Below are 25,542 nucleotides of genomic sequence, written 5' to 3'. Positions count from 1 at the left end.
AGGAATTTATTTTTGCATTCATTGTAGACGTGCTCGCCCGACGCTGAAGCCCGCACAGAACATTGTTTCGAAGGCGCAGGAGTTCGTCGACATCTACCGCTATCCACCGAGCCGTCCGGAACCTCTGTACCCACAGCCGACCCCGGATAAGACTGCTGCCAAGTGCCGCAAGGACGTTTGCCTGCTGCCTGATTGCTATTGCGGTGCAAAGGACATTCCCGGAGAACTGCCCGTTGAGCAGGTACCTCAGATTGTGCTACTGACCTTCGACGATTCCGTCAACGATCTGAACAAGCAGCTGTACCAGGATCTGTTCGAACGTGGACGTATCAATCCCAATGGTTGCCCGATCTCCGCTACTTTCTACGTGTCGCACGAGTGGACCGATTACAGCCAGGTCCAGAACCTGTACGCTGACGGACACGAGATGGCATCCCACACGGTTTCGTAAGTTAGCGAGCAGTCGCATTTTCTGACTGATTCTGATTTCAAGTTTTACTCCCTTACAGTCACAGCTTCGGTGAAGCATTCTCGCCGAAGAAGTGGGCCCGTGAAATCGCTGGCCAACGAGAGATTCTGTCCGCGTACGGTGGTGTCAAGCTGGAGGATGTCCGTGGAATGCGTGCTCCGTTCTTGTCTATTGGTGGTAACAAGATGTTCAAGATGCTGCACGACTTCAACTTCACGTACGACTCTTCGATGCCGGTCTACGAAAATCGTCCACCGAGCTGGCCGTACACGCTGGATTACAAGATCTTCCATGACTGTATGATTCCGCCCTGCCCTACCAAGAGCTATCCAGGTAAGAGATATGGTTGACATCACCACAACCACCACCAATCTTATCATTCGTCTCTTTCCGCAGGTGTTTGGGAAGTTCCTATGGTGATGTGGCAGGACCTGAACGGCGGCCGCTGCTCGATGGGTGACGCGTGCTCCAACCCAGGAGATGCCGAAAACGTGAACAAGATGATCATGAAGAACTTCGAACGGCACTACACTACCAATCGGGCACCATTCGGACTGTACTATCACGCAGCCTGGTTCACGCAGCCGCACCATAAGGAAGGCTTCATACAGTTCCTGGACACGATCAACGCGATGAAGGACGTGTGGATCATCACCAACTGGCAGGCCCTGCAGTGGGTACGCGACCCTACGCCCCTGTCCCGCGTCAACTCGTTCCAACCATTCCAGTGTAACTATTCGGTAAGTAGTCCGCTGTTCTACGATTCCGAAACTTGAGCGTTTCGCATGACTGACGTATCCTTGATCAACAGGACCGCCCAAAACGGTGCAACAACCCGAAGGTATGCAACCTGTGGCACAAATCTGGCGTCCGCTACATGCGCACGTGTCAACCCTGCCCCGAAATCTACCCGTGGACCGGTAAGACCGGTATCCGCTCGTCGCGGATCGACAACGACATCGAGGTGGCCGACACGAACTAAGTCAAGCTGATGGCAGTGCACTGAAACAGATGAAACTTTATTTTGTTTGTGTATAAGAGAAACTTTATATGGATTTGTTAGCGAGAAGAAGAAAATGAGTCAAGAAAATCGGTCATCCGGGAGATTCCTGGAAAGACAGCCAGGGGGACCACCGACGAACGGCAGGATATTAGGGGATATCGAACGTCTAGCTGGTTCTTTCCTTTTCTCCGGTTGTAGGTCAAAAGAAAAGCAATCCAACTATGATCTTTTCGTTTGAATTTATTTACCTGCAAACTAGGCGGTGCAATTTCCCGACTGCTCATTTCGAGTGATGACGATGAAAAAACTGTTCACGAAAAAATTAGAATTAGTACCTAGCCGTAAGTAACGAGTAAAAACAATGCTTCGCACTCACTTTTTCACCTCTACAAGATTGGTAATTTATTGAGTAAAAAAGTACCATCTTCATTCTTGGTCACCCGCGATCTGAATGAAGTTCTTCTGATATTATAATTTGTAAGATTTGATTTATAATTTTTTTTTACTCTAGCGTTGTTTTCCTGTAAATACGTTTTCTACTGAAAAAGATTTATCGCAATCCAGAGGAGAGTTCCGTGAAACGAAAACATGACAAATACTCACTCAATAGCATATAAAAGAAATCTTCATCGAAAGAGAAAAAAATACGATGTACCCTATAAGACTATATTCGACAAACAAATCAGACCCAGAACGAGAAGCAAACAAACAAAAATGGTGAAATGTAGCGCATTGCCATAAACAAGTCAAAGGGTTTGCCCTCCCAAGAACCCAAAAGCTGCACTAGCCTATAATTTCGTAGCAAAAAAGAAAAAGCAAATCCTTAAGTCAAACAAGGTTAGCTAGGTGTCCAGATCCATCGTCGCCGGATAAATTCCCTTTGGAATCGCTTCATGTAAAAAAAAAACAAATCATAAAAGAAAACTTATTTTTAGTGTAAATTTTAACCCCTTTCGGCACACCCGAATCGACGACCGATGATGGATTGCATACCTGGCTAACAACTATTTACTGTAAATCGAAATCCGAATTCAAGAGAGGGTAATATGAAACTGAAAATCCAATTTGGGCAGACTTGATTGACACGCTTGTTGAAACGAGAATCGGAAAATTAACTAAATATGAAAAGAATGACACTAAAATTGAATAGTGATATATTTATAGCTAGTTAGACAATAAATTATAACATTGCTGCTAGGAAAAATCTCTAATCGTAAGACTAAAGAAGAAAAGCAATCTATTGTACATAGGTAAGGTTTATTCACTCGATTCTATATATTTTTTACTTTCCTAAAACTACATAAATTTTCATATTTTTTTTTTGTTTTATTCACTTAAGAATATGAGTACAGAGATCGACTTCTTGAGTTATTCGTCTTTTATTGAAACACACTCGACAAAGTTCTACACAACCATTTATTTTGTCACAAATGCAATAAACTGCCTCTGCTTTCTAAGAGATCCATGCATATTTTATCGATACTTTTATAAGACGTTATTCCGTAACAATACGTGTATAATAGTGATATGTAGCGAGTGAAGGCAAAAGAGTTTATAAAGAGATACTATTTTCACAAAACAAAAACAAAGAAGATGTCATAAATCGATAGAAAAAAAATAGCAGGAAAGAGCTCGAATCTTTACCGCCAATGTATTTTGTTCGTAAGAGTTATACTCTCTAGGGGAAAGGTACGAACATCGGTAACGTGATAAGCAATAAAATTGGACAAATATTGAAACGAAAAAAAAGGTGAGTGTTACGGAAGTGAATCAATAAAATATGACAAATTTTTAATGACTTGTTGATTTTTTTTATTGCTTTTATGAGAAATTAAGTCCTTGTTCACGTGGAAGCTAGTATTAAACAACTTCTAGCTCTTCATCTTCTTTCATTTGTCCAACATATACTAATATATAAATTCTGCAAAAGACAGACGAACTTTGAATCACTATCCACGAAAACCACCGACAAACCGACATGAATCACCATCATCCCACGCATATTTTTCTCCAGTCGGTAGTTCCCAAGAAACATTTCTGGTTTTACGAGGAGAATACTAGATAAAACTTGCAATATTGCAGCATCCGAACAATAGATGATCGCGGTCGACGTCACGCTGGGCAAAAAAGGGAAATGCGGCAGCACACCAAGCACCATGGCAACAAATTTCCCAAGGATTACCTTAGGATCATTCCAAAAAGTCTTCACTGTTCTTTTCAGGATTTTCCTGAATAATCTTATGATTCTGTCCGAAAATTTCTCCATAGCAGTCTTGGAGTCACAATTCTTGTGCAGAACACTTTGGGGATTCCCTCCAGAAAACTCTTGAAAGTCAATCTTCCTTCATCTTCGAATTTGTAATATTTCTTGTGAGAATTTGCCTCAAACTTTGTTTAGAATTCGCTTGAAATATTTCTCGGAAATCTCTTGGTAGGTCGATTAAAATTAAGAAATGTATTCTCTCAAAATTTCCATGGATTTCACCTCAGATTTCCGTGGAAGTTTTCTTCAAATTCATCGCAAAATGCCCTTCAAAGGAGAGCGGGAAATTTCGCCGAATTATTAAATACAATATTTCACCACCCAAAATCCGCATTATCAAGCTGATTTCTTCCAAGGTTCACATTATACAATCTTTGCCAAGCCATTCCATGACATTAATTTTTCCTTCCTTGTGACTATAACACTCAGTAGCATGAGACCCCTGAACTGTGTCGCAGGGCCTGCATGTTACTGGGTATTCGGAGGGGCTACGCGGACAAAGTATGAAACCAGGAACATTCACATTTTCTAACACATTTATTTGTCTGGATCTGGTGACGTTCATCAGCCACATACGGCTCAGCAGGCGTTGCTGGCTCGTTTGGCTGGCAGGCGTCTTCCGTCGTTGACGGCATCGGCTGACCGTGGCATGGCCACCTTGGTCGAGCCGAGACGGGACCCTCCTTGGTAATTAAGGCCACCGGCCTGAGGGAATCGTCCCTGACGGACGATCGAGGATCATTTACTATTAGGCTCGGAAGGCATCTTGACTTCCGAGCCGAGCCGTGTAGGACCGTTTTATTTACGGTACGAGGTGTACAAAATGTACAAAAGCACAAGAGGTCCTGAGAATTATCAAATTCAGTCAGGGAAATTTCCGTCAGGATAATAAAAATCAATTACCTCAACGGAGGTAGGCTTTCCAGTCCAAACCCCACAGGGGGGGGGGGGTATGAAATGTGTAGTGCATATTTCACGATACCGATCTACACGGACGCCTGATTACTTCTGCCTAATCTTTCAAATCTAAGATGGCTAGCTATTCATCATCCAATTTGCGCATCCATTATTTTAATGCCAAGATTTTACTCCCTTCAGTAACGTTACGTTGTTGTTTGCAGCGGCACAAACCCTCTCGCTCTTGTGTGTGTCTACTGTTTTAGGTTTAACAAAACGTGAATTTTGTATATATTGCTCCTAGAGTCTCTGTTAATCGCAAACAACTTTTCGACATATGTGCGGTACTTCCCGCTCCATGGTTGATCATGGGAGATTTTAACTCCCACGGTACAGGCTGGGGGGAGCTGTACGATGATAACCGTTCTACTTTGATTTATGATCTCTGCGACAACTTCAACATGACAATACTTAACAATGGAGAAGTAACACGTTTGGCTGGTCCATCCTCGAATGGTAGCAGATTAGACCTCACCTTTTGCTCCAATTCACTATCGTTGGATTGCACTTGGCATGTAATCCAGGATCCGCACGGTAGTGATCATCTGCCGATCAAAATTTCGATTGCCAGTGGGTTCAACTCGTCAGAATCCGTTAACGTCGCGTATGATCTAACCCGTAACATCGATTGGACTAAGTTCCAATTAACGATAGACGATACAGTATCGTCAGTGGAAGAGCTTCCGCCGTTGGAGGAATATAATTTCCTCTTCAATCTCATCATCGACAGCGCACTTCAAGCTCAAACACGACCGGTGCCGCGATCGTCTATTCGTAAGAAAACACCATCGTTCTGGTGGGATCAACAATGCACGGAGGTTTACCGTAAAAAGTCCGACGCGTTTAAACTTTTTCGGAAACGCGGAACACGCGAGCATTTCGACGCATACACATCTCTTGAACGCGAACTCAAGAGCCTCATCAAGGCCAAAAAACGGGGTTACTGGCGGCAGTTTGTAGACGGATTGTCGCGCGAAACGTCTATGAATACGCTTTGGAGTACGGCGCGAAGAATGCGTAACCGGTCTACTAACAACGAAAGCGAGGAATGCTCGGATCAATGGATTCTTAAATTCGCGCGAAAAGTGTGTCCGGATTCCGTGCCGTCGCAGTTGATTCCTCGCGAAACCGCGAATTCGGTAGACGAAATCAGTCAGCCTTTTTCAATGGTCGAACTTTCACTCGCTCTCCTTTCGTGTGGCAATTCTGCCCCGGGATCTGATAGAATCAAGTTCAACTTGCTGAAAAACCTCCCAGACGTCGCTAAGAGGCGCATGTTGAACTTGTACAATCAGTTCTTGGAGCTCAATATTGTTCCCGACGATTGGAGACGAGTGAGGGTGATAGCCATTAAAAAGCCTGATAAACCCGCGTCGGATCACAATTCGTATCGGCCCATCGCGATGCTGTCGTGTATTCGGAAATTGATGGAGAAAATGATCCTTTTTCGCCTCGACAAATGGGTTGAGACGAACCACCTTCTTTCAGATACTCAATTTGGTTTCCGTAGGGGTAAGGGAACGAACGACTGTCTCGCGTTGCTTTCCTCGGAAATTCAGTTAGCATTTGCTAAGAAAGAGCAAATGGCTTCTGTGTTCTTGGATATCAAGGGGGCTTTTGATTCAGTATCCGTTGAAGTTCTTTCAGAGAAACTCCACGCTTGTGGATTGTCTCCATTAATGAATAATTTTTTGTACAATTTGCTGTCAGAAAAACATATGAGCTTTTCTCATGGAAACTCTACAGCTTTTCGATTTAGCTACATGGGTCTCCCCCAAGGCTCATGTTTAAGCCCCCTTTTGTACAATTTCTACGTTAGAGAAATTGACAATTGTCTTAGTGACAATTGCACGTTGAGACAACTTGCAGATGATGGCGTAGTGTCTATCACAGGGCCAAAAGAGGTTGACCTGCAAGGACCCTTACAGGATACCTTGGACAATTTGTCTACTTGGGCTATTCAGCTAGGTATCGAATTCTCCACGGAGAAAACTGAGTTGGTCGTTTTTTCTAGGAAGCATAGCCCAGCACAACCGAAGCTTCAACTTTTGGGTAAGCCGATCACTCATTCCATGTCTTTCAAATATCTTGGGGTCTGGTTCGATTCCAAATGCACCTGGAGATCCCACATTGAGTATCTGAGACGAAAATGCCAACAAAGGATCAATTTTCTCCGAACAATTACCGGAACGTGGTGGGGAGCTCATCCGCAAGATCTTCTAACGTTGTACCGGACAACGATTTTATCGGTTTTAGAGTACGGTAGTTTTTGCTTCCAGTCGGCAGCTAAAACGCACATCATCAAGCTGGAACGGATCCAGTATCGTTGTCTTAGTATCGCGTTAGGATGCATGCACTCGACTCATACTATGAGTCTCGAAGTGCTGGCGGGCATGTTGCCACTATCCGTCCGTTTTTCAGAGTTATCTCTGAGGCTCCTCACCCGTTGCGAAGTAATGAACCCACTGGTGATCGAAAACTTTGAGAAGCTTCTGGAGCTAAATCCTCAAACATGTTTTATGACTTTGTACTACCTATATTTAACACAGGATGTCAGCCCTTCAAGAAATATTCCCAATCGTGTAGTCTTCTCCGATTTCGGCAATTCAGTGAATTTTGATTTATCAATGACGCAGGAAATCCGCGGAATTCCAGAGCATCATCGTCCTATGATTGCTCCGTCATTATACGCTGCAAAGTTTGGCCATGTTGATTCTGCAAGAACGTTTTTCACAGATGGATCTCTAATAGAGGAGTCCGCTGGTTTTGGTGTATTTAATGAATTTCATAGCGCCTCTCGAAAACTTGAAGCTCCTTGTTCTGTGTATGTGGCTGAACTGGCAGCAATTCACTACACTTTGGAAACTATTGCTTCACTTCTTCCAGACCACTACTTTATTTTTACGGATAGTCTCAGTTCTGTCGAGGCTATCCGTTCCATTAGGCCGGTAAAGCACTTCTCGTATTTTCTCTTGAAAATACGAGAACTGCTTAGTGCTTTATCCGTGCGCTCTTTCATCATCACCTTCGCGTGGGTCCCTTCGCATTGCTCAATTTTGGGCAATGAGAAGGCGGATTCACTTGCGAAGGTGGGTGCTATGGAAGGCGACATTTATGATCGACAGATCGCCTATAGTGAATTTTTCTCTATTTATCGTCAGCAGTCGCTCGTTAGCTGGCAACATCAATGGAGTGAAGGGAGCTTGGGACGATGGCTGCATTCAATTATCCCTAAGGTGTCGAAGTTTGCATGGTTCAAAGGGTTGGACTTGAGTCGAGACTTCATACGCGTGATGTCTCGTCTCATGTCCAATCACTATTGTCTAAACGCTCACTTGTTCCGTGTGGGGTTGGGAGACAGCAATCTCTGTGAATGTGGACAAGGTTACCAGGACGCTGATCACATCCTTTGGTCTTGTGCGGAGTATCGTGGAGTCAGATCACATTTTTATGATTCCCTTCGGGCTCGAGGTAGACAACCTAATGTTCCAGTTCGGGATATTTTGGCTAGACGCGATCTGGAGTTTATGAAACTCATATATGTTTACTTTAAGGATATTAACCTTAGATTGTAAGTTTGATTAACCTTGTGTTTAGTTTGTATTTTGTACGTGTGGGTTTTTTTTTCAATGTTTGTTTTCAAGATGAATAGAAATAATTTCATGCTTTAGGATTAATTAAATAATTATATCGTAAACCACATTTCAAACCTCCTTCTTCCCTTTTCCCATCCAAAAAATTGTAAATCTCCACTAACCTCGAGACAACCGCGAGTACTCGGTCCAGTTCCTTTAACTTTAAATTTAAGACAGTAATAATGTATAACGCAAATGATAATTCGGCTCTGTAAAGTTTATTCGATTGAGCCTGTACAAATAAAGTAATTATAAAAAAAAAAAAAAAAACGTGAATTTTCCAAACAACAACAACAACTCATACAAACGAAAATCCACGGATTGTAACCAACTGGTTAAATCCTTTGAAAGTTGCACTGGTTTCTTAAAACATTATTGCGTAAAAAATAAATAACTTTAGGACGTTTTTCCTTCTTTGAAATAAGAGCAGTTCTTCCTGAATTTACTATTCTTGTAATTACTTTTAAAACCCAGCATTTGACATAAATGATTCATTTATTTCATCAGTAATATCCTTACTCATTTATTTATTTTGTCAGATAATGTAGACTACATTTACAAACATATACTAGCACATACTTTTCTTAAGCTCTACGATATAAAACTCTAGCAGTTAATGTTTTTCTTAATGTAGCTTTAGGCATAGTTACATCAATAATTTCACAGTATTTATTAAAGACATTCATCATTCTATTGATTGATCAATTTTTCCACAAGTTATTCTATGAGGTGATAGTTGGAATAAATGTCGAATTCTCTAAATGCGTGATGGTGCATAATAATTTGAACTTGCTTATACATTTTCTGAATTTCTGTGCTGTTGTTAGTTGTAACATCATTAACAAAAGAGATCATGGCAAGCGTTTCTATGTTGATCAACATGCAACAGGATTCATAAAAAGGAAGGGGAAAAGAAATCCAGCCTATTTTCCTAAAAGCGAATAACAAAAATTGTGTTTGAACTGATTCTATACGACTTATATAAGTTTCTTGGTATGGAGCCCAAACTTCACTACAATGTTCGAGAAGTGATCTAACGTAAACTACACAAAGTGTTTTAATGGTATATAAGTCCTTAAAATGATAACTAAATCCTGTCATTCAATGCTTGAACGTCAAGCAGTACAGTTCGGTCTTTGGCTTTGCTCGCTACGTCAAATAGCTACGCTACTCTTCCCACCGATGTTGGGAATACCAACCCAGTCCAGAGTAGGACAGCCTGATGGTACAAGCGGACGCAACGATGTTACCGCGACGAACGCCAGTGACATCCGTGATTTCGGCGACGCCGTCGACAACGAAACTGCTGCCAACCCGAGTGCAGCAAAAATGAAACTTCCTCCACTGGTGGTGAAGCAAGTCCCACTCAACACGCTGATTGGCGATCTCTCACCGCTGGGCAGGATCGGCACCAAGGTGATGCTCCGAACGAAAGCGGAGTACAAAGTGGCCGTGAAATATCTGAAGGATTCCAAAGCGGAATTCTTCACGCCGATTCCCCGGTGAGAAGCCCTTCGAGGTAGTCATCAGGGGTCTACCAAACTTCGACCCCAAGATGGTCTAAGCTGAAATCAACCGGTACAAGCTAGCCCCAATCGCTGTGTTCCGAATGACAAGGAGAGACGAAAACGTGAAGACGTACCCGGATTGCCTCTTCCTGGTGCACTTCCAGAAAGGGACGGTGACTCTCAATGCGCTGCAAACCATCTGATCGATCTACTCCATCATCGTACGATGGGAGCCATACCGTGGCAGCCATCGTGACGTAACGCAGTGCCAGCGGTGCCTCAATTTTGGACACGGTACCCGCAACTGCAACATCAAGCCACGCTGCAGCAACTGCGCTCAAGAACACGTCACTTCCAACTGCCCTTAAAACTGGCGTTAAAATGCGCCAACTGTGGTGGTGCACATCAAGGTTCCGACAGACAGTGCTCCAAACGCGAGGACTTCAAACGCATCCGAAAACAGGTGGCAACTAACAACCAACCAGGACGCAAGAAGGACAAAACTAGAGCTTCCATCCCGGGATGTCCAGGGATGGAAATCCCGGGATTGTGACATTTTCCGGGATTACCGAATCCTGGGAAATAAATTTATAAATCCCGGGATTGCGTGAATCCCGGGAAGTTTTTTATCACTCTTTTACCCCATTAAATCTATCTTGGAATATCTGTAGCAGAATCCAACTTTCACATCTTATGAAATATATATATATATCTCTTCCCTTCGTTTGTCATTCATTGTGATTTATCGAAAGTATAGCACACAGATATCACTTTTTGTATATGATCGTTGTACAAGAAGCGCTCGTGAAAAATACGATCTAGCAGTGAAACAAACCGTGAACATTTTCATTAAACTTTATAATCGCGTATCTAGATGGTACATAGATGAAAATCAGGTTGAGCGTTGTGAGATGTCCATCATTCATAGTTGATCGAAAAACCATTGAAATGCATTGTTAAGATGGTTGGAAGTACGTAGTACTAGTCTCAACTGATGAAAAGACTCAGTACTTGCAGTTGTTAGAGTTCTTCCTTAGATTAGCGAGCAGAACCTTGTAAAATGCTTACTCCTTCTGGAAGAACTTCTATATGTCACCGTTTTCTATCCTGGCTTCCATAGCTCTGCATCGCTGTCATTTGTTACGCACAAAGGTATGCATTACCTTTACCCGTAAGTATATAATCTATATGTAATCCTAAAGCACGGCAAAATAGTTTTTACAAATACATTCATGAGAAAAATCATCCACCATAATCCTCATGATCTGTACGGACATCGAAATTTGACTCACATTTGATTTCAGAGAACTTCATAGAAGTTCGTGAAACTTCAGGGACCATTATAGATCTTCAGGATACTTCGTAGAATGTTAAACAACTTCGTGGACGATGATTACGGAACATCGCATGAATTATTTGAAAGTTCAGCAAGCAGGGCAGAAATTAAATTGTACCTATCGAAACTGCTATGGAAAAATCTTTGAAATACTGGGAACTTCGAAGAAGTTGATGGAATATCCCAGGATTTCATCGAATATTCTACATATTCAGAGAACTTTATGTAGGCTTTGAGTTCATGGAACTGAGTTTAAGTTCAAGAAACTTATTGAAAGTACAGGAATCTTCGTATAACTGATATTCACGGATTTGCGATGATATCTCTCGATATTATTCAAGATTTTTCAACTTAATCAAGTAATCAATCTGCAATTGTTCAAAAATTCAAACGACATCTTTTAAACATCCTTCCTAGATGGAAGTTTGATTAGATAGTATTTTAAGGATATGAAAATGGTCCGAGATTTAAAGACCTCTGGATATTTTTCAAGAATTCAGGTTGATCAATTATTAATCTTAAGATATTCAACTGTTCATAAAATTCAAATAACGCCTCTAGATAGTCTCTCAAGATTGCTGGTTGGCCAGATATCAGTGAATTCAGGTTGATCAGGAAATCTGAAGATCTTAAACTAGTAAAACATTCAATTGTCTCTCTCAAGATGGCAGACCGGTTAGGAAGTACTCAAAGATCTCCAGCTGATCGAAGGTCACAATAAAGTCCTCTGGATATTTTTCAAGGCTTCAGGTTGATCAAGTATTATTGTGAAGATATTCTCCCAAAACTGTTCGTTGATCAGGAAGTATTCACAAGATCTCCAGCTAATCGAATATTCCAGTGAAGTCCTGTGAATATTCAATTGGATCAAGTTTTATTCTGAAATATCCGATTTTGGTTACATTATTCATATTCAACATATTCAGGAAGAAGGTTAAAATATGAAGTCAAAAACTTCATTTATTTAACAAAAATCTTCATATGCCAGCTTAAAATTTAAAAAAATCCATCGCAAGCCTGCTCCAGCTTCCGCATGTCTTGAAACAACTTCACAAATCATGAGATGTCTTCAAAATGTTTGCATGAAAAAAATACCGCAAATTTTCGCAAATTTTCTCACACACACGTCTCTTACCGATGATATGTGCTTACCTCTCAGTATGTTCAAACTCTCTCATAAACAAAAAATACTTTCACAGAATTTTAAATGTCTTCAAAATGAAGATATGACTTTAAATCTGGTGTCCCTAGTATTGAAGGAATCTCCAATTTTTATCCTTCTTCGAAGGAGATAAAACATACGAATATTAAAACAATTTACTATCTTTGTTCACTTCCCGGGATCCCGGGATTTCCCGGGATATCATATAAATATATATTTCCCGAATCCCGGGTTGGTGGAAACCACCGGGAAATGGAAGCTCTAGACAAAACCCCAGCATTCAGGACGGAGGATTTCCCGCCTCTTCGTGCTCCCCAGCAAAGGCAAGCGAATTCGCAATTCGCGGGTGCAACCCCCCCCCCCCCTCAAGAAGCTTCCGGTGATTCTGCTGGCCAAAGTTCTCCATCCCCTCCCTGGAGACAACCAACAGCGCAAAACAACAACCCCGATCTGTTCTCAGCGGACGAACTGATGGAAATTTTCGTCAACATGATCCAAGTGATCGGTAAGTTCATCATCCAGTATGGCGTCTAAACCGCTAACTATCGTCACCTGGAATGCTTGCTCTGTAAGAGCAAAAAAGATTGAGCTTGCCGACACAAGCACAGCATCGACGTGGGCCTTCTAACCGAGACCCATCTATAGTCCGGCGACAGCTTCTGGTTGCCTGACCATAACATTATTCGGCTTCATTCAAAGTGTGTTTATGTTACTTCATACGCGAAGTTAGCGATTTTCAGAGTTGGTTGGAAATGCTAACATGAAGCTTTAGTGTGACAATTTATTACCTAGAGAATGATCTTTAGAAGAGAGTAGGTGGATAGTTCCGTTAGAGTACGGCCATTAATGCGACAGTTTTTTAAAGCTAGACGCACATCTTTTGCCTAACCCGTACGATATACGCGGAGACTTGAAGTATGTCTCCAAGTCTACAGGCAAAAGATTTGCGTCCGCCTTCTGCTCATAACTGACTGCGGCTGTGGAATAGTTCTAGCGATGTTTCATCACTACCTAAAGCCCCACGTTTACGAGGGGTGTACTCCGTTTGCTGTTTCTAATGAGCCAAAATTCATCTCACCGGTGGGCTACCCATCGACACTAGACCTGTTCCTGACAAATACCGGCTTGTCCAAGCTGATAGCCTCAGCCCCGACCACCAGCCGGTGGTTGCTGAACTGGGCTACAACGTGGCCCCTACTCCAAGTCTGCACAAGGACTACCACCGCGTAAACTGGGCACATTATCGACAACCCGCCGCTTGACACCGTGGAGGACATCGACCGAGCGTTGGAGGGACTCCACCAAGCCATAACCGTGGCTGACGAGGCGTGCGTCCGACGAGTTCCTGTGAGGGGTAAGTTTATTGCCATTGATTCCCACACCCAACTCTTGATTTGCCTGAGAAATGTTCCTAGACGCCAGTTTCAGAGGACTGGAGATCTAGGCAAAAAACGTGAAATGGACGATCTGAACAGGCAGATTGCTTCCAGAATGGACTCACTCCGAAAAGAAAGTTTCGGGCGTGTTGTCCAGAATCTGGACGACCGCTCCAGACCATTCTGGAAGGTAGCCAAGGTCCTGAAAACTCATCCCACATCCGTTCCACCTCTCAGAGTCGACTATGATGACTATCGGCTTCTAATCACCCCACAGGAGAAAGCAAATGCGATCGGCGAGCATGTCGCTTCATCACATTTGCTTGGCTCGAATATCCAAAGTCCGCTCAAAGATCAGGTTTCGCAATGCGTTCAAAACCTAGATGCCTCCCCATGTGTCGTGCCTCGGATATGATTACAGTACAACAAATTTGCTCAGCGCTGAAATGCACCAAGAACATGAAGGCTCCCGGGTTCGACGGTATATTCAACATGATCTTGAAGAGACTCAGCATGAAAGTGCAGTCTCTTCTAACCGCTATCTTCAACAGATGCTTAAAACTGCACTATTTTCCAAGCATCTGGAAAGTAGCAAAAATCATACCAATCCGCAAGCCCGGTAAGGATCCAACATTGCCTTCAAGTTACAGACCAATCAGCCTCCTTTCAGTGCTGAGCAAATTGTTCGAGAAACTCATTTTCAATCGTTTGCTCAAGTTTGTCGAAGAAAGCAACATTCTCCTTCCGGAACAGTTTGGATTCAGAAAGGGGCACTCCACAAATCACCAGCTAGTACGGGTTATGAATAACATCCGAAGTAACAAAGCTGTATCCAAGTCCACAGCCATGGCCTTGTTAGACGTTGAAAAGGCGTTTGAAAATGTTTGGCATGACGGACTTGTGTACAAGCTTTGTAACTTCAACTTTCCTTTACATCTGGTTAAAATCACCCTTAACTACCTCCAGCAAAGGTTGTTTAAGGTATCGTTGAATGGTTGTCTTTCAGACACGTTTTCCATCCCAGCAGGAGTCCCGCAGTCTGCTGGGCATTTACACTTCCGACATTCCTCCCCTCGGAGACGGTTGCGTGTTTTTCCTGTTCGCAGATGATACCGCAATAGCCGTCAAAGGAAGGATGCCTCGCGAAATAACGAACAAACTTCAACGATGCCTTAACGCCCTTGCTGATTATGCCACCACGTGGAAAATTAAAATCAATCCCTCCAAAACACAAGCGATCATGTTCCTCCATCGGCAATCGCCCAAGTTGAGTGGTCCTCCCCGTTTACAGTCCCGGTAGTCACGAACGGCGCAAACTTTGAAAGTTTCTACTTCCTCACTTCCTCCGGAACATCAAACTTGTGCTGGGTGGTGAAGAACAGTAGCCCCGAAAGCTGCCGGAAGTCCGCCTTAATTGAAGTCTCATCATCCATGATGAGACAATGCAATGTGGCTTCGTCAGCATCTGGGTGTACGGTTTCAGCGCCCGTGACTTTTCCACCGTATTTTGCCGTTCGTCGCGATTTGGAGCCTTCTGCACTTTGTACGTATGCAGTGCCTCCCGGTCCTTGGCTCTCTGAACGAAAGACATGGACAGATTCAACTTTTTGGCCACATCCCTGACCGAAGTATTGGGATTCCGCTTAAACGCTTTCACGACACGCTTGTGACCCTGATCACTAATAGAACATCCATTCTGACCGTATTTCTCTTTCCGTTCAATGCTCAGAGTTTCGTAGTAACGTTTAATCACACGTCTCACCGTTGACTGCACGATTCCGAGTTGTTTTCCAATGTCCCAATTAAAGAGTTGATAATTTTCCAGGTGCTTGCGCAAAATCAATTCGCGACGTTGCTTTTCGGGTGACGCCATTTTTTCCAACTTTCGAAAATCTGACAGCGATAAAAATACAGTGTAAACAACACACTCTAAACTACTTCTACCCAAATATTCAAGAGAAAATACCTAATGGGTAATTTTTTACAGTGTTTTTTTTTCCGTGATGCAATATGATGTGGGACACCCTTTATGTGCTTTGTGGATAGTAGTATTCAAATGATCTACAAAAGTCAACTTTTAGTCAAGAATTACTCCTAAGTTCTTAATTGTACTACATCTTTCAACTAACTGATTCCTTAGAGAACAGATCAAATCATGAATGATATATTTTTGGGTATAAGATATGATACTGTCCCTTTTGACATTAATAAGCACACTTAGCACACCAATTGTAGGAGACATCAATTTTATCCTGAAAATGTTGCAGATCTGACCTATTACAGATTTCCGTGTATAGTTTCATATCAAGTAGAAATACTCAGAGGGAGAGATAGGCGGAGAAAACAAAATACAATTCGGCAGCAGGGATTTGTTCCTAAATTATCTTGCAACCCTTGCTAGAAGCTAGCATTTCAAATGACTTGTATCTTTGATTCTATTTACGTGCAAAATAATAATTGATTGCATCGCAGTATTTTGCACATTTCTTGGTGCCATTCATTAACCAACGAAGATCAATTAATCAATAGAGTTAGAATATTGTTTTGATTACAAAAACTAGTTCAATTTGAGAAGCACACAAAACATAAAGGAGATTGAATTTCTGTTCGATTGCAAAACTCTCAAATTTATTCTAGTAAGAATAAGAAATCCTCGGAAAAAATCTAATTGGAATGTTCGATTGGCTCAGATTTTGACAGTTCATTTGGCTCAAAACATTCTCTCCGCCCATCTCTCCCTCTGAGTATTTCTAATATCAAGCATATATAAGCACATTGAGGCGGTTTAACACAAGCTTAACATCGTCTACGAATAGAATAAATAATAAAGGTCCTAACTGAGAACCCTGTGGAACTCCCGAGGTGACATTAACACCGACAAACCGACATGAATGATCATACAAATTACAAATAAATTTCTGATCAAAGCACAAAACTGACACCTGCCGCCGTGTTCGCGGAAAATATGTATCCTAGCCACGAACACGCGTACAAAATTTATGAGTTGGTTTGCGTCTAATCTATTTCGGACAAATTATTTTTATCTAGATAAAACATGTCTATGGTTTTGACAGATGGGATCGCGGCACATTTGAATCGGCCGTTAGGGATTCTCGATCAAGAGCTAAGTTTAAGATTCATGTCGGTTTGTCGGTGACATTAACTGGTGCAGAGGAATTTCCTTTAAATCGGACCACCAGTGTTCTATCCGTCAGGTATGATCCAATCCATTTTAAAAGTGTTCTTGCCAATCATATACGTTTTAGCTTGAAAAGTAGCAAGGGAATGTTTACTCTGTCAAAGTAGTAGTAAAGTAAAGTTAGTGTATAATGTTTCAATAGCATTACCTCTATCCATTGCTCCTGTTTCTGTAAATTTACAAATTCCAAAAAATTAGTATATGTGGACCGACTTTTGAAAAAAAAACATGTTGATTATTTGAAATGCGATGTTTTGCATGGTTGAATATAGCAGCACCGGTAGTGTAGTGGTAAGCGTGATTGACTCTCACTCCGAAAAGCCTGGATTCAATCCCAGTCGGTGCCACCGGGATTTTCTGAGACATACAATCTCTAATCACGCCTTCCTTCGGAAGGGAAGTAAAGCCGTTGGTCCCCGGTTCATGAGTTGTGATGGGTCGATAGGTATGGTCCAGGTGTGGGAACTGCCTCCCTGGTGTCGGTAGCATTGGTACTCAGCACGGAAAACAATATCGTCGGTAAACAAATCAAAGAAAAAAAATTGTTGAATATTTTCTGATTAACAATTGCTTCAAACGTTTTAGGCATACATGATATAATTGCAATTATTCGGCTAACCGTTGTTCATTAATTATATATTTATATTCTTTACATAGAGGAGATCACTATTTGAATGTGGTGAAATGTTTTCTTCGGTGAAATTATCTATTCGACGAAATGACACAGCCCCTTCTGAAATACTACTTCAAGAATTGTTTGAGCTATATTAAGTATTAGATTCCATAGGGATTATTATCCACATTTACTGGCAGTTCTCCTCAGAATTTCTCTTTGATCGATTGATTGATAAACATTTAAGTCATTAGTATCATTGAAGATTCAGGATTGTAGTCAATGATGATGTTTGTTGTAGTGTTAATTCACTTTGATGGAAAGGAGGATCCAATTTTCCCTATAATGCTCCGTGAAATTTCCTTCTATTTAGTTCACAGTTCCCTGGAATTCAACTCATAATACCTATAATAGTCTCTTCAGAATTGCATTGCAATTCACCGTTAGTTGTCCTTAAAAATTTCATTAAATAATTCTCCATTGAAATACTCCCTACAATTCCCTTTAGAATTATACTTAGGATACCGCTACAATTCTGCTCGAAGCCCAATTGTCATTCTTAGCATAATTCTTTAGCCAATGTGTCGCAGTGTCAGAATTCTAACGGCCAATTTCAAAAGCCATGATGTTTTATATTACATCTGAGATCTTTAAAACTCACAATATTTGAAGTCAGAAATCTTGCAAAGTTCAGGAATGTCAAAATCTTGAAAAATTAATTCTAAGTTCAATTTATCAATGGCCTAATGTGTTATCTGACTCTTGGCGAATTTACGTTGAATCCACGGGATCGTATACTTTGTCTAATTTAACATAGCATGATGAACGAGGTTTTGGCCACGATACCGGCTTGACCGCCTCAGTATGCGCAGCCTGACGTATCACTATCACAAGTTTCCGACTTTTTACAAGGCTTGTTGCCGAAAACTGATAAGCGCCGGAGGTTGTCATTACCTCTATACTGCCAGTTTACCAAGTAGATAGGTATAAAAGGAACATATATCACCAAGTGCAACATACCGATTTATTCAAATACCAAAATGGTGTGCTCAAGAGCTTTCGTATTGCTGTGCAGTGCAGTTTTAATGCAGCAGGCTTCCTGCATGTACGAGCCACATCCAGCAGTTGGTGAGTGTACATGTTGTCTGAAATCCCGTTCAATACGAATTCAAAATATATGCCAATCTTACTCAGGAGAGAAACTTGCTCGTGAGTATCATGCTGGTAGCACTCGCGGCGCTACCTATCCGATGGAGTACGGTTTAGGGCACTACTTTGAAGGGGACATCATTCTGAAGCGTGGCCGTGCTGGACTCATATACAACGAGATGAGATGGCCGAAAGGAGTGGTACCGTATAAGGTTGCTGGTAGTTTCGGTAATGTCTTGGCCTACCCATAGGTGGTTGTTGTTTCATGGACCTGTTTTCAATTTTAATTCCATCAGCTACTAGAGACTGGGCAGTGGTTCAACGGGCGATAGACCAATACACGCTTATGACCTGCATCCAATTCGTCAAGCAAACCAGGGAACCATACTACGTCACCTTCTGGAATAACGCAACTGGATGCCACTCAAATGTTGGTTTCTACGCGGACAACACCTACCACCAGATCAATCTTCAGACTCCGGGCTGTACGACTTACCCCGGAACTCCGGTGCACGAAATGATGCACGCTTTGGGGGCCTTCCATGAGTTCACAAGAACCGATCGCGACAATTACATCACCATCAATCGGCAGGCTCTGCTCCCCGAGTATCAAACTGATGCGTTCTACAACGCTAACTTCGGCATCACACCGGCTCAGTATGTTTCGACCTATAACACCAGCTACAACTACGGTTCGGTAATGCACTATTCTCGGTATGCCGGTGCTGCAAGTGCCCTTACCCCGGTCATGTCACCGAAGAAGGTGTGGTTTTCCGATTTTGGCAACAATAACGGATTAACTGACACCGACATCCAATTGATCAATGCTATGTATTGCAAAAATCCAAGTGTTATGGGTTGAAGTAGACAATTTACGGTTATCTATATTTTTGAAATTTTATAGCGAACGATCAAAGAATAATATAAATTAAAGAAATATGCGATATTGTTGTTATTCGTGTTCTACCTGTCACTAGACAAACATTTCGGATTTTTTTTTTCATTCTATTAAAATTACATTATTGTTATATTTTAACAACGTTAAAATGAATTGGAGTCCACATGAGGTATATTTTATATTTGCGTTTAAAAACTTACAATGCAATTTTCTCAGCATGTATGTTTAGATTTTCTATCTGACATTCCCCATCCTTTTTTATATCAAAAACACTTATCGACCAAAAGTAATTTGCGTTTTTCCATTTTCTTTTCACTCGCTCTTTTAACTCCTTTTTCTCGCCTACTGTTTCAAATGATTTTTGAAGCAAAAAAACATTAAATCACGCTTAAAATTGTTTACAGTGTTGCTAAATTTAAATTTGATTTTCCAACTAAAAACATTGATGGAATGTTATGTGGATATAGTTGATTTGAATGTACCAGACTTAAGCGGCGCCGGTAGTGTAGTGGTAAGCGTGATTGGCTCTCACCCCAAAAGGCCTGGATTAATTCCCCTCGGCGCCGCCGAGATGTTCTGAGACATAACATCTTTGATCACGCCTTCTTTCGGAAGGGAAGTAAAGCCGTTGGTCCCCGGTTCATGAGTTGTGATGGGTCGATAGGTAGGGTCCAGGTGTGGGAGCTGCCTCCCTGGCGTCGGTAGGATTGGTGCTCAGCACGGAAAACAAGATCGACGGAAAACAAATCAAGGAAAAAAATAAGAGAACTCAGTGGATGCTTTTATGTATCGGATCAAGATAAGTAGGTACATATGCAAATTTCCTCAATTTTCTCCCATATAGGGGAAATGGATGTAATGTCGGCGTAAATGCCCCTAATTTGGGCCCATACAGCAATCGACTAAATTTTCAATACCGACCAAAAATATTCATTAGTACCGTCCCAATGACGCGTTCCTCTAGATAAAATTGAGAAATAGCAGATTTTAGCGATGGGCCCAATCTTAGATCCATAAGCAAACATTAGAGCCATTTCCCTATATAAAAAATCTACATTTGCCAGCAACACTGACTGGCTGTATCACATGGCTTACTTTCCCTACTAGCATAATTCCTAAATTCCCGAGACATTTAAGAGGGGTCGTAGAGTTCTCTGCATCTAGAGAGGTATGTCTATCTGGGAGATAGTAATTATTTCCTATTTACCATCTGTACAGTGATAGATATCCGTCTTGCTCTTAATAGTTTTGAATTCGTACCACCTACGTTACTGTGAAACTTGATCGATGCTATTGCTAATGCTAAGAAGTTACATTAGCGTTTATTGGTTGCTGTTATTCAGTGAGACTGACAAATTGAATAATGGTTGTGAAAAAGTTGAGTAAACGCTCTCCAAAACTATTTTGCAAGCTTCTGCTTGTAGCTGTACCTGCAGTTTTTTGACGCAAGACTATGTATTTGATTTCTATATGGGGGTACACTTTGCGAAAACCGAAAATGGAACATGTAACAAATTAAGAAAGATTTTGAACGTTAATAGCTCAGCTGCCCCTGGTCCAATTTCAATAATTTTATCACCAATCGATCAGAAATATGGCTACGCACAATGCATTCCGAATGTTGATTTTCAACAATAAACTATTGAAAAACTGGTAAATGTCCAGCCTTGTCCAAAAGCGTCGAATTAACTAACAAATCCACCAATTACCTACATGCATATGCTGCTTCCCCAGCACAGTCGTCACCATCATCACCAACTTTGGCAACAAAACGACTCTTTTCAGGGCCACCAAGCTTATTACAGTAAAGAGTAGGTATAGAATTCATCTGCCTGTCACAACCAACGATCACACAAAATGCTCATGTAGTCAAACTGGAAGCAAGGGTACAAATTATTTTGATCAACCTTGATCAACTTTGAATCGCCACGGCCGGATATTTTCGATGGAAGAAGCAACAATCTAGCATCTAATTCGACGAAGACGGCAGGAAACATTTGTGAAGCCGAGTTATTTACGAAAGATAGTGTCGATGAAGAGAATCGATCAATGTAGATAGGACCGATTGAAAAGTGACGCGAGATTTGTTTTCCGTACTGAGCTCCAATGCTACCGACGCCAGGGAGGCAGCTCCCACACCTGGACCCTACCAATCGACCCATCAACTCAACCGGGCACCAACGGCTTTACTTCCCGAAGGAAGGCGTGATCAGAGATGATATGCCTAAGAACGGGTAATCACGCTAACCACCGGCGCCGATATCTTTCAAGGTGATATCACGGCAAATGAGATCGACCCAAATTTGAGTTTAGTTATCTCGGAAATAAGAAAAAAAAAAGTGCAGGATCTCAGCGATGAGTAAATTTGCCTAATCTTTTCCTAGGTTTTTCCAGGATTTTCCAGGGAAAAAATCCCGAATTTGAGAAAAGTAAAAATTGGATTCACTCAGTCTATTGGTACTACTCCGAGACTGAATAAATTTTTCATCAATTTCCTCATTTTCTGGCAGATTTTTTAGGTTTTCCACAGGAAACCATGAGACAAATTTACTCATCGCTGAATTCCTGCACTTTTGGCGATTATGAGTGAACTAAACTCAAATTTGGGTCGTCCTCATTCGCCGTGTACGCAAAAGGAAAAGAGCCAGTGGGAGGAGTCTTTGTAGCTTTTACACCACTTGGTTGCACATCATTCTGCTTTAACCTGAAAATATATAAAAGAGCGCTGCTGTATGGCATTAGCTCATTTTCGCTTCGGACGGTGTGGTGCACAGCAATAGCAGCAGTAGGAAGGTGGTGGCTAGTCCACTTCTTCACACCTAACAAGCAACAATTTACTGGTCGTGGCAAAGGAGGAAAAGGTCTGGTAAAGGAGGCACCAAGCGTCATCGCAAAGTTCTTCGAGATAACCGCCTGGCTCGCCGTGGCGGTGTCAAACGTATCTCCGGTCTGATCTACGAGGTGTGCTGAAGGTGTTCCTGGAAAATGAGGTCCGTGATGCTGTCACCTACACTAAACACGCCAAGCGTAAGTGGCCATGGATGTCCTCTTCAATAAAACGGCCCTTTTCAGGGCCATCAAGCTTACATTAGTAAAGAGTTGGAATGGAATTTATCTGTGCTTGTTTGTCCATATTCAGAACCAGAAGCCCCCAACGACCACACAAAATGCTCTCCAGAGTTGTAATCTTGTAACCAAACTTGGAAGCAGGGGTGCAAGCTCAGATTTTCAAAACTTATCAAACAATGAGTAATAACTTTGCTAAAGATTGTGCATCATTAATCCAAATACAGTCAACTTTCGCTCGTTGGGCTAAACCCATAGCCCACTTAGTGAAAGGCTTTCGTTAGTTGGGCTGAGCTGTCAAGCTGAAAATTGGTTGAGGGATACACCGATTGTTTATCATCATCACAATCCTTTAGCAACTATCCAAATTGTTCCTACATGAGCCCCTCGAAAATGAATCAGCACTGTTAGAAATGACGTTTGACTTCGATTTAGGTTGGCGACAGCCCAACTAACGGGAGCCCAACTAAATCGCAGCCCACTTAAACATAGCCCAACAAGCGAAATTTGACTGTAGTGTTATAAATATATTCGCTTTTGAATGTATATGAGCATTTTGTACATCAAACATTCAGTCAAATACCCTAGTTAAATATTAAACTAAAAGTGCCAGCCCATGTTACATCAAAAACAGCTGAAATATTCAGAGTTTGCTTATCTTGCCTAGAAACACGAGTCTGGAGTTTACGACGGATCATTTCAAATCAGAGAATGGAGTCACGGAGCGGAGAGTAGGCTGTGCGTGTGTTCGAACCTGACGTTTGTTTTTTTCCGTGGAGTTTTTTTCGGTTGCTGATCTGGCCATAACCAGGCCCAGGAGACAGTTTCTCGTTCCTCATTCTAGGTCCGTATTATTTGCCGCTGAGAAGCTGTTCCGAAGCCAAGTAGAACCTCCACGAGACGTCCAATCATTCGTCCCATCATTTGTTGAGTCGCTGCGTTGAACCTGACTATTGACCACGAAAAGGCTTGCCAATGCACATCAGAAATCGTCTACATACATCCGAACATTTGTTTATCTCAAATCGAAGGAAGACATTCCGCACAACTACCATAAACCGGACTAGTTCATGTTGATCATCGTCAAGCTTCGTCTACAATTTGAACTTCTACATCAACACATGTTAGGCAGCCTTCAGGTTCAATTGGCTAAACTTGGTGAGTTCGTTCCATTTTGTAAATTTTTATCTTTTCAACCCAGTAACGTTGGGAGATCACCTTTTTGTGGTGCGCTTCTGGTATAAGATCTACCACTTACCACTGAACCCTAGTCGTGACAACTTCAAACTAGGGATCCAGGATTTTCCAATAATCAAAGGATCACATTTTAGTCCTTGTTACTTTTATCCAGAAATTCAAATAAGTTTAAGTCACAGAATCGTTCTAAAAGCTAAAAAATTCGTTGCGTTGCGTTTGCAACTGAGTGATTCGTAGATTGCATACTGGCAACTGTCATGTATCTACTTGAACGTTCTTATTCTAATTTCTTAAGGAAATCTATTTGGGAGTGAATAGCTTTCCATTCACAATTCAGAACAGGAAAAGAATGGCAATAGCCATTGCCGGCCAGCCCCACCTTGTCCGTTACAGGGAAAGCAAGGATATTGTTGGTGTTCCATCTACTTAACGAGAGGCCAGCGACTCACCGACGCCTCCATATATGCTACAGAGTTGGGTCAAGATTCGCTTAAGCAGGCGATGCGACCTTAGGAATTGTTTTATTTTGGAGGAGCTTGGGAGTAAACCCACGATCTACTACTCAGTAAGCAAAAGCGGCAGCCACCAAGCTAGCCGAGCTCCTCAATTTAAGCCCTGGGTCAAAATTTGGTAAAGTTTCTATAAATACTAATAGAATTATAATGCAAACAAATGAAATAAAAAGGAAGGATCTCACCTGAATGATCTGTAATTAGCCCGCCTCTTCGTAATTCTTAAGATCAATTGCTCTCGCAAATGGAGCTCCATCTACTTGACCCTGATAATAACAAAATCAGTTTCCCCTTGCCGTGGCCTCGGGAAGAAGTGCATCGGAATAAACGCACCGTCATTGCAGCATTCTCGATGAACCTCCAGATGTTGGATCACGATCCCCGTTCAAATCAGGTCTAACTGTTCCACTCTCAGATTCAAACATTCCAATACGCAAAACCACATGTTCGCAAAAAACTTCACAATTTGTTAAACACGGGAGCAAAATACAAGCACGTCACTTCTTCACCGCGACATACTTCGATCTCCGTGGAAAACAAGCCAAAATAATGAACAAAAAAGAACTTCGATCGCTACACAATACGTTCAACAACAAATATTCGATCAGTCAGCGGGACACCGCGAAAAAGTTCAAGTGCACGCAACCTCACACCTGTAAAACGTTGAAAAGGATAGGAATAGTTTGTCGAAAGAAATCAAGAGCTCTAGAATACACCGATCAACAATTTTCGAACGTGAAAACCCAATACCGTTGGATGACAAAAAGTTACTCAGGAAAATGTCTCGTTTTGGATGATGAAAGTTACTTTCCTCTTTCAAAACCTCACATTCCTGGATATGCTCGATATTATTCAGATAATAGTTGTACAAGATCTCCAAATGTAAGTGGTAAGAGATGCTGTATATCGCCATATCGGAGAGAGGAATTTCCAAGCCATGGTTCAAGCCTAGCGGTTTGGCTATCAACCAAGAAGTGTACCAAAATCAATTTTTGAAGAAAATGTTGATTCCATTTCTTCAAAAATGTGACGCAGACAGGAACTTCGTGATTTTGCCGCATAAAGCATCATCGCATTATGATAAGAAAACACTAACCTTCTTGGAAAATCAAAATAGCCCGTATGTACCAAAAAACCGCAACCCAACAAACTTGCCTCAGTGTCGCCCAATTGAAGATTTTGTGTAGTAATATGAGTTC

The 25,542-nt window shown here is 41.8% G+C and overlaps 2 protein-coding genes across 3 annotated transcripts in view; both read left to right on the top strand.

Moving 5' to 3' along the window:
* Positions 1 to 3,267, top strand: part of Cda5 (Chitin deacetylase-like 5) — a 552,116-nt gene extending 548,849 nt beyond the window's left edge. For both annotated transcript variants that reach the window (XM_065229174.1, XM_065229166.1), the window contains exons 10-13: positions 28 to 447; positions 510 to 802; positions 866 to 1,209; positions 1,281 to 3,267. In XM_065229174.1, coding sequence (XP_065085246.1) covers positions 28 to 447; positions 510 to 802; positions 866 to 1,209; positions 1,281 to 1,451 — 1,228 coding nt within the window. In that variant the 3' untranslated portion in view covers positions 1,452 to 3,267. The remainder of the gene's footprint in view (positions 1 to 27; positions 448 to 509; positions 803 to 865; positions 1,210 to 1,280) is intronic.
* A 15,295-nt stretch (positions 3,268 to 18,562) lies between these two features.
* On the top strand, positions 18,563 to 19,532 carry LOC135707256 (astacin-like). Its single transcript, XM_065229053.1, has 3 exons — positions 18,563 to 18,649; positions 18,716 to 18,898; positions 18,967 to 19,532. The coding sequence occupies exons 1-3, from the start codon at positions 18,607 to 18,609 to the stop codon at positions 19,530 to 19,532; spliced, it is 792 nt and encodes a 263-aa protein (XP_065085125.1). The 5' UTR covers positions 18,563 to 18,606.
* The last annotated feature ends 6,010 nt before the right edge of the window (positions 19,533 to 25,542 follow it).

This window comes from Ochlerotatus camptorhynchus, unplaced genomic scaffold (assembly GCF_037179485.1).
Source record: "Ochlerotatus camptorhynchus isolate MF236.1 unplaced genomic scaffold, CSIRO-AGI_Acam_v1.1 ptg000024l, whole genome shotgun sequence".
NCBI lineage: Eukaryota > Metazoa > Arthropoda > Insecta > Diptera > Culicidae > Ochlerotatus > Ochlerotatus camptorhynchus.
The sequence above is the reverse complement of the archived record's forward strand: the minus strand, read 5'-3'. Positions and strand labels throughout refer to the sequence as shown.

Excerpts from the sequence above, each read along its gene's own strand:
- LOC135707256 (XM_065229053.1), top strand. The coding sequence starts at position 18,607 with ATGCAGCAGGCTTCCTGCATGTACGAGCCACATCCAGCAGTTG. Across the intron at positions 18,650-18,715 it reads CGAGCCACATCCAGCAGTTG|GAGAGAAACTTGCTCGTGAG; the intron begins GTGAGTGTACAT and ends AATCTTACTCAG. Across the intron at positions 18,899-18,966 it reads TAAGGTTGCTGGTAGTTTCG|CTACTAGAGACTGGGCAGTG; the intron begins GTAATGTCTTGG and ends TAATTCCATCAG.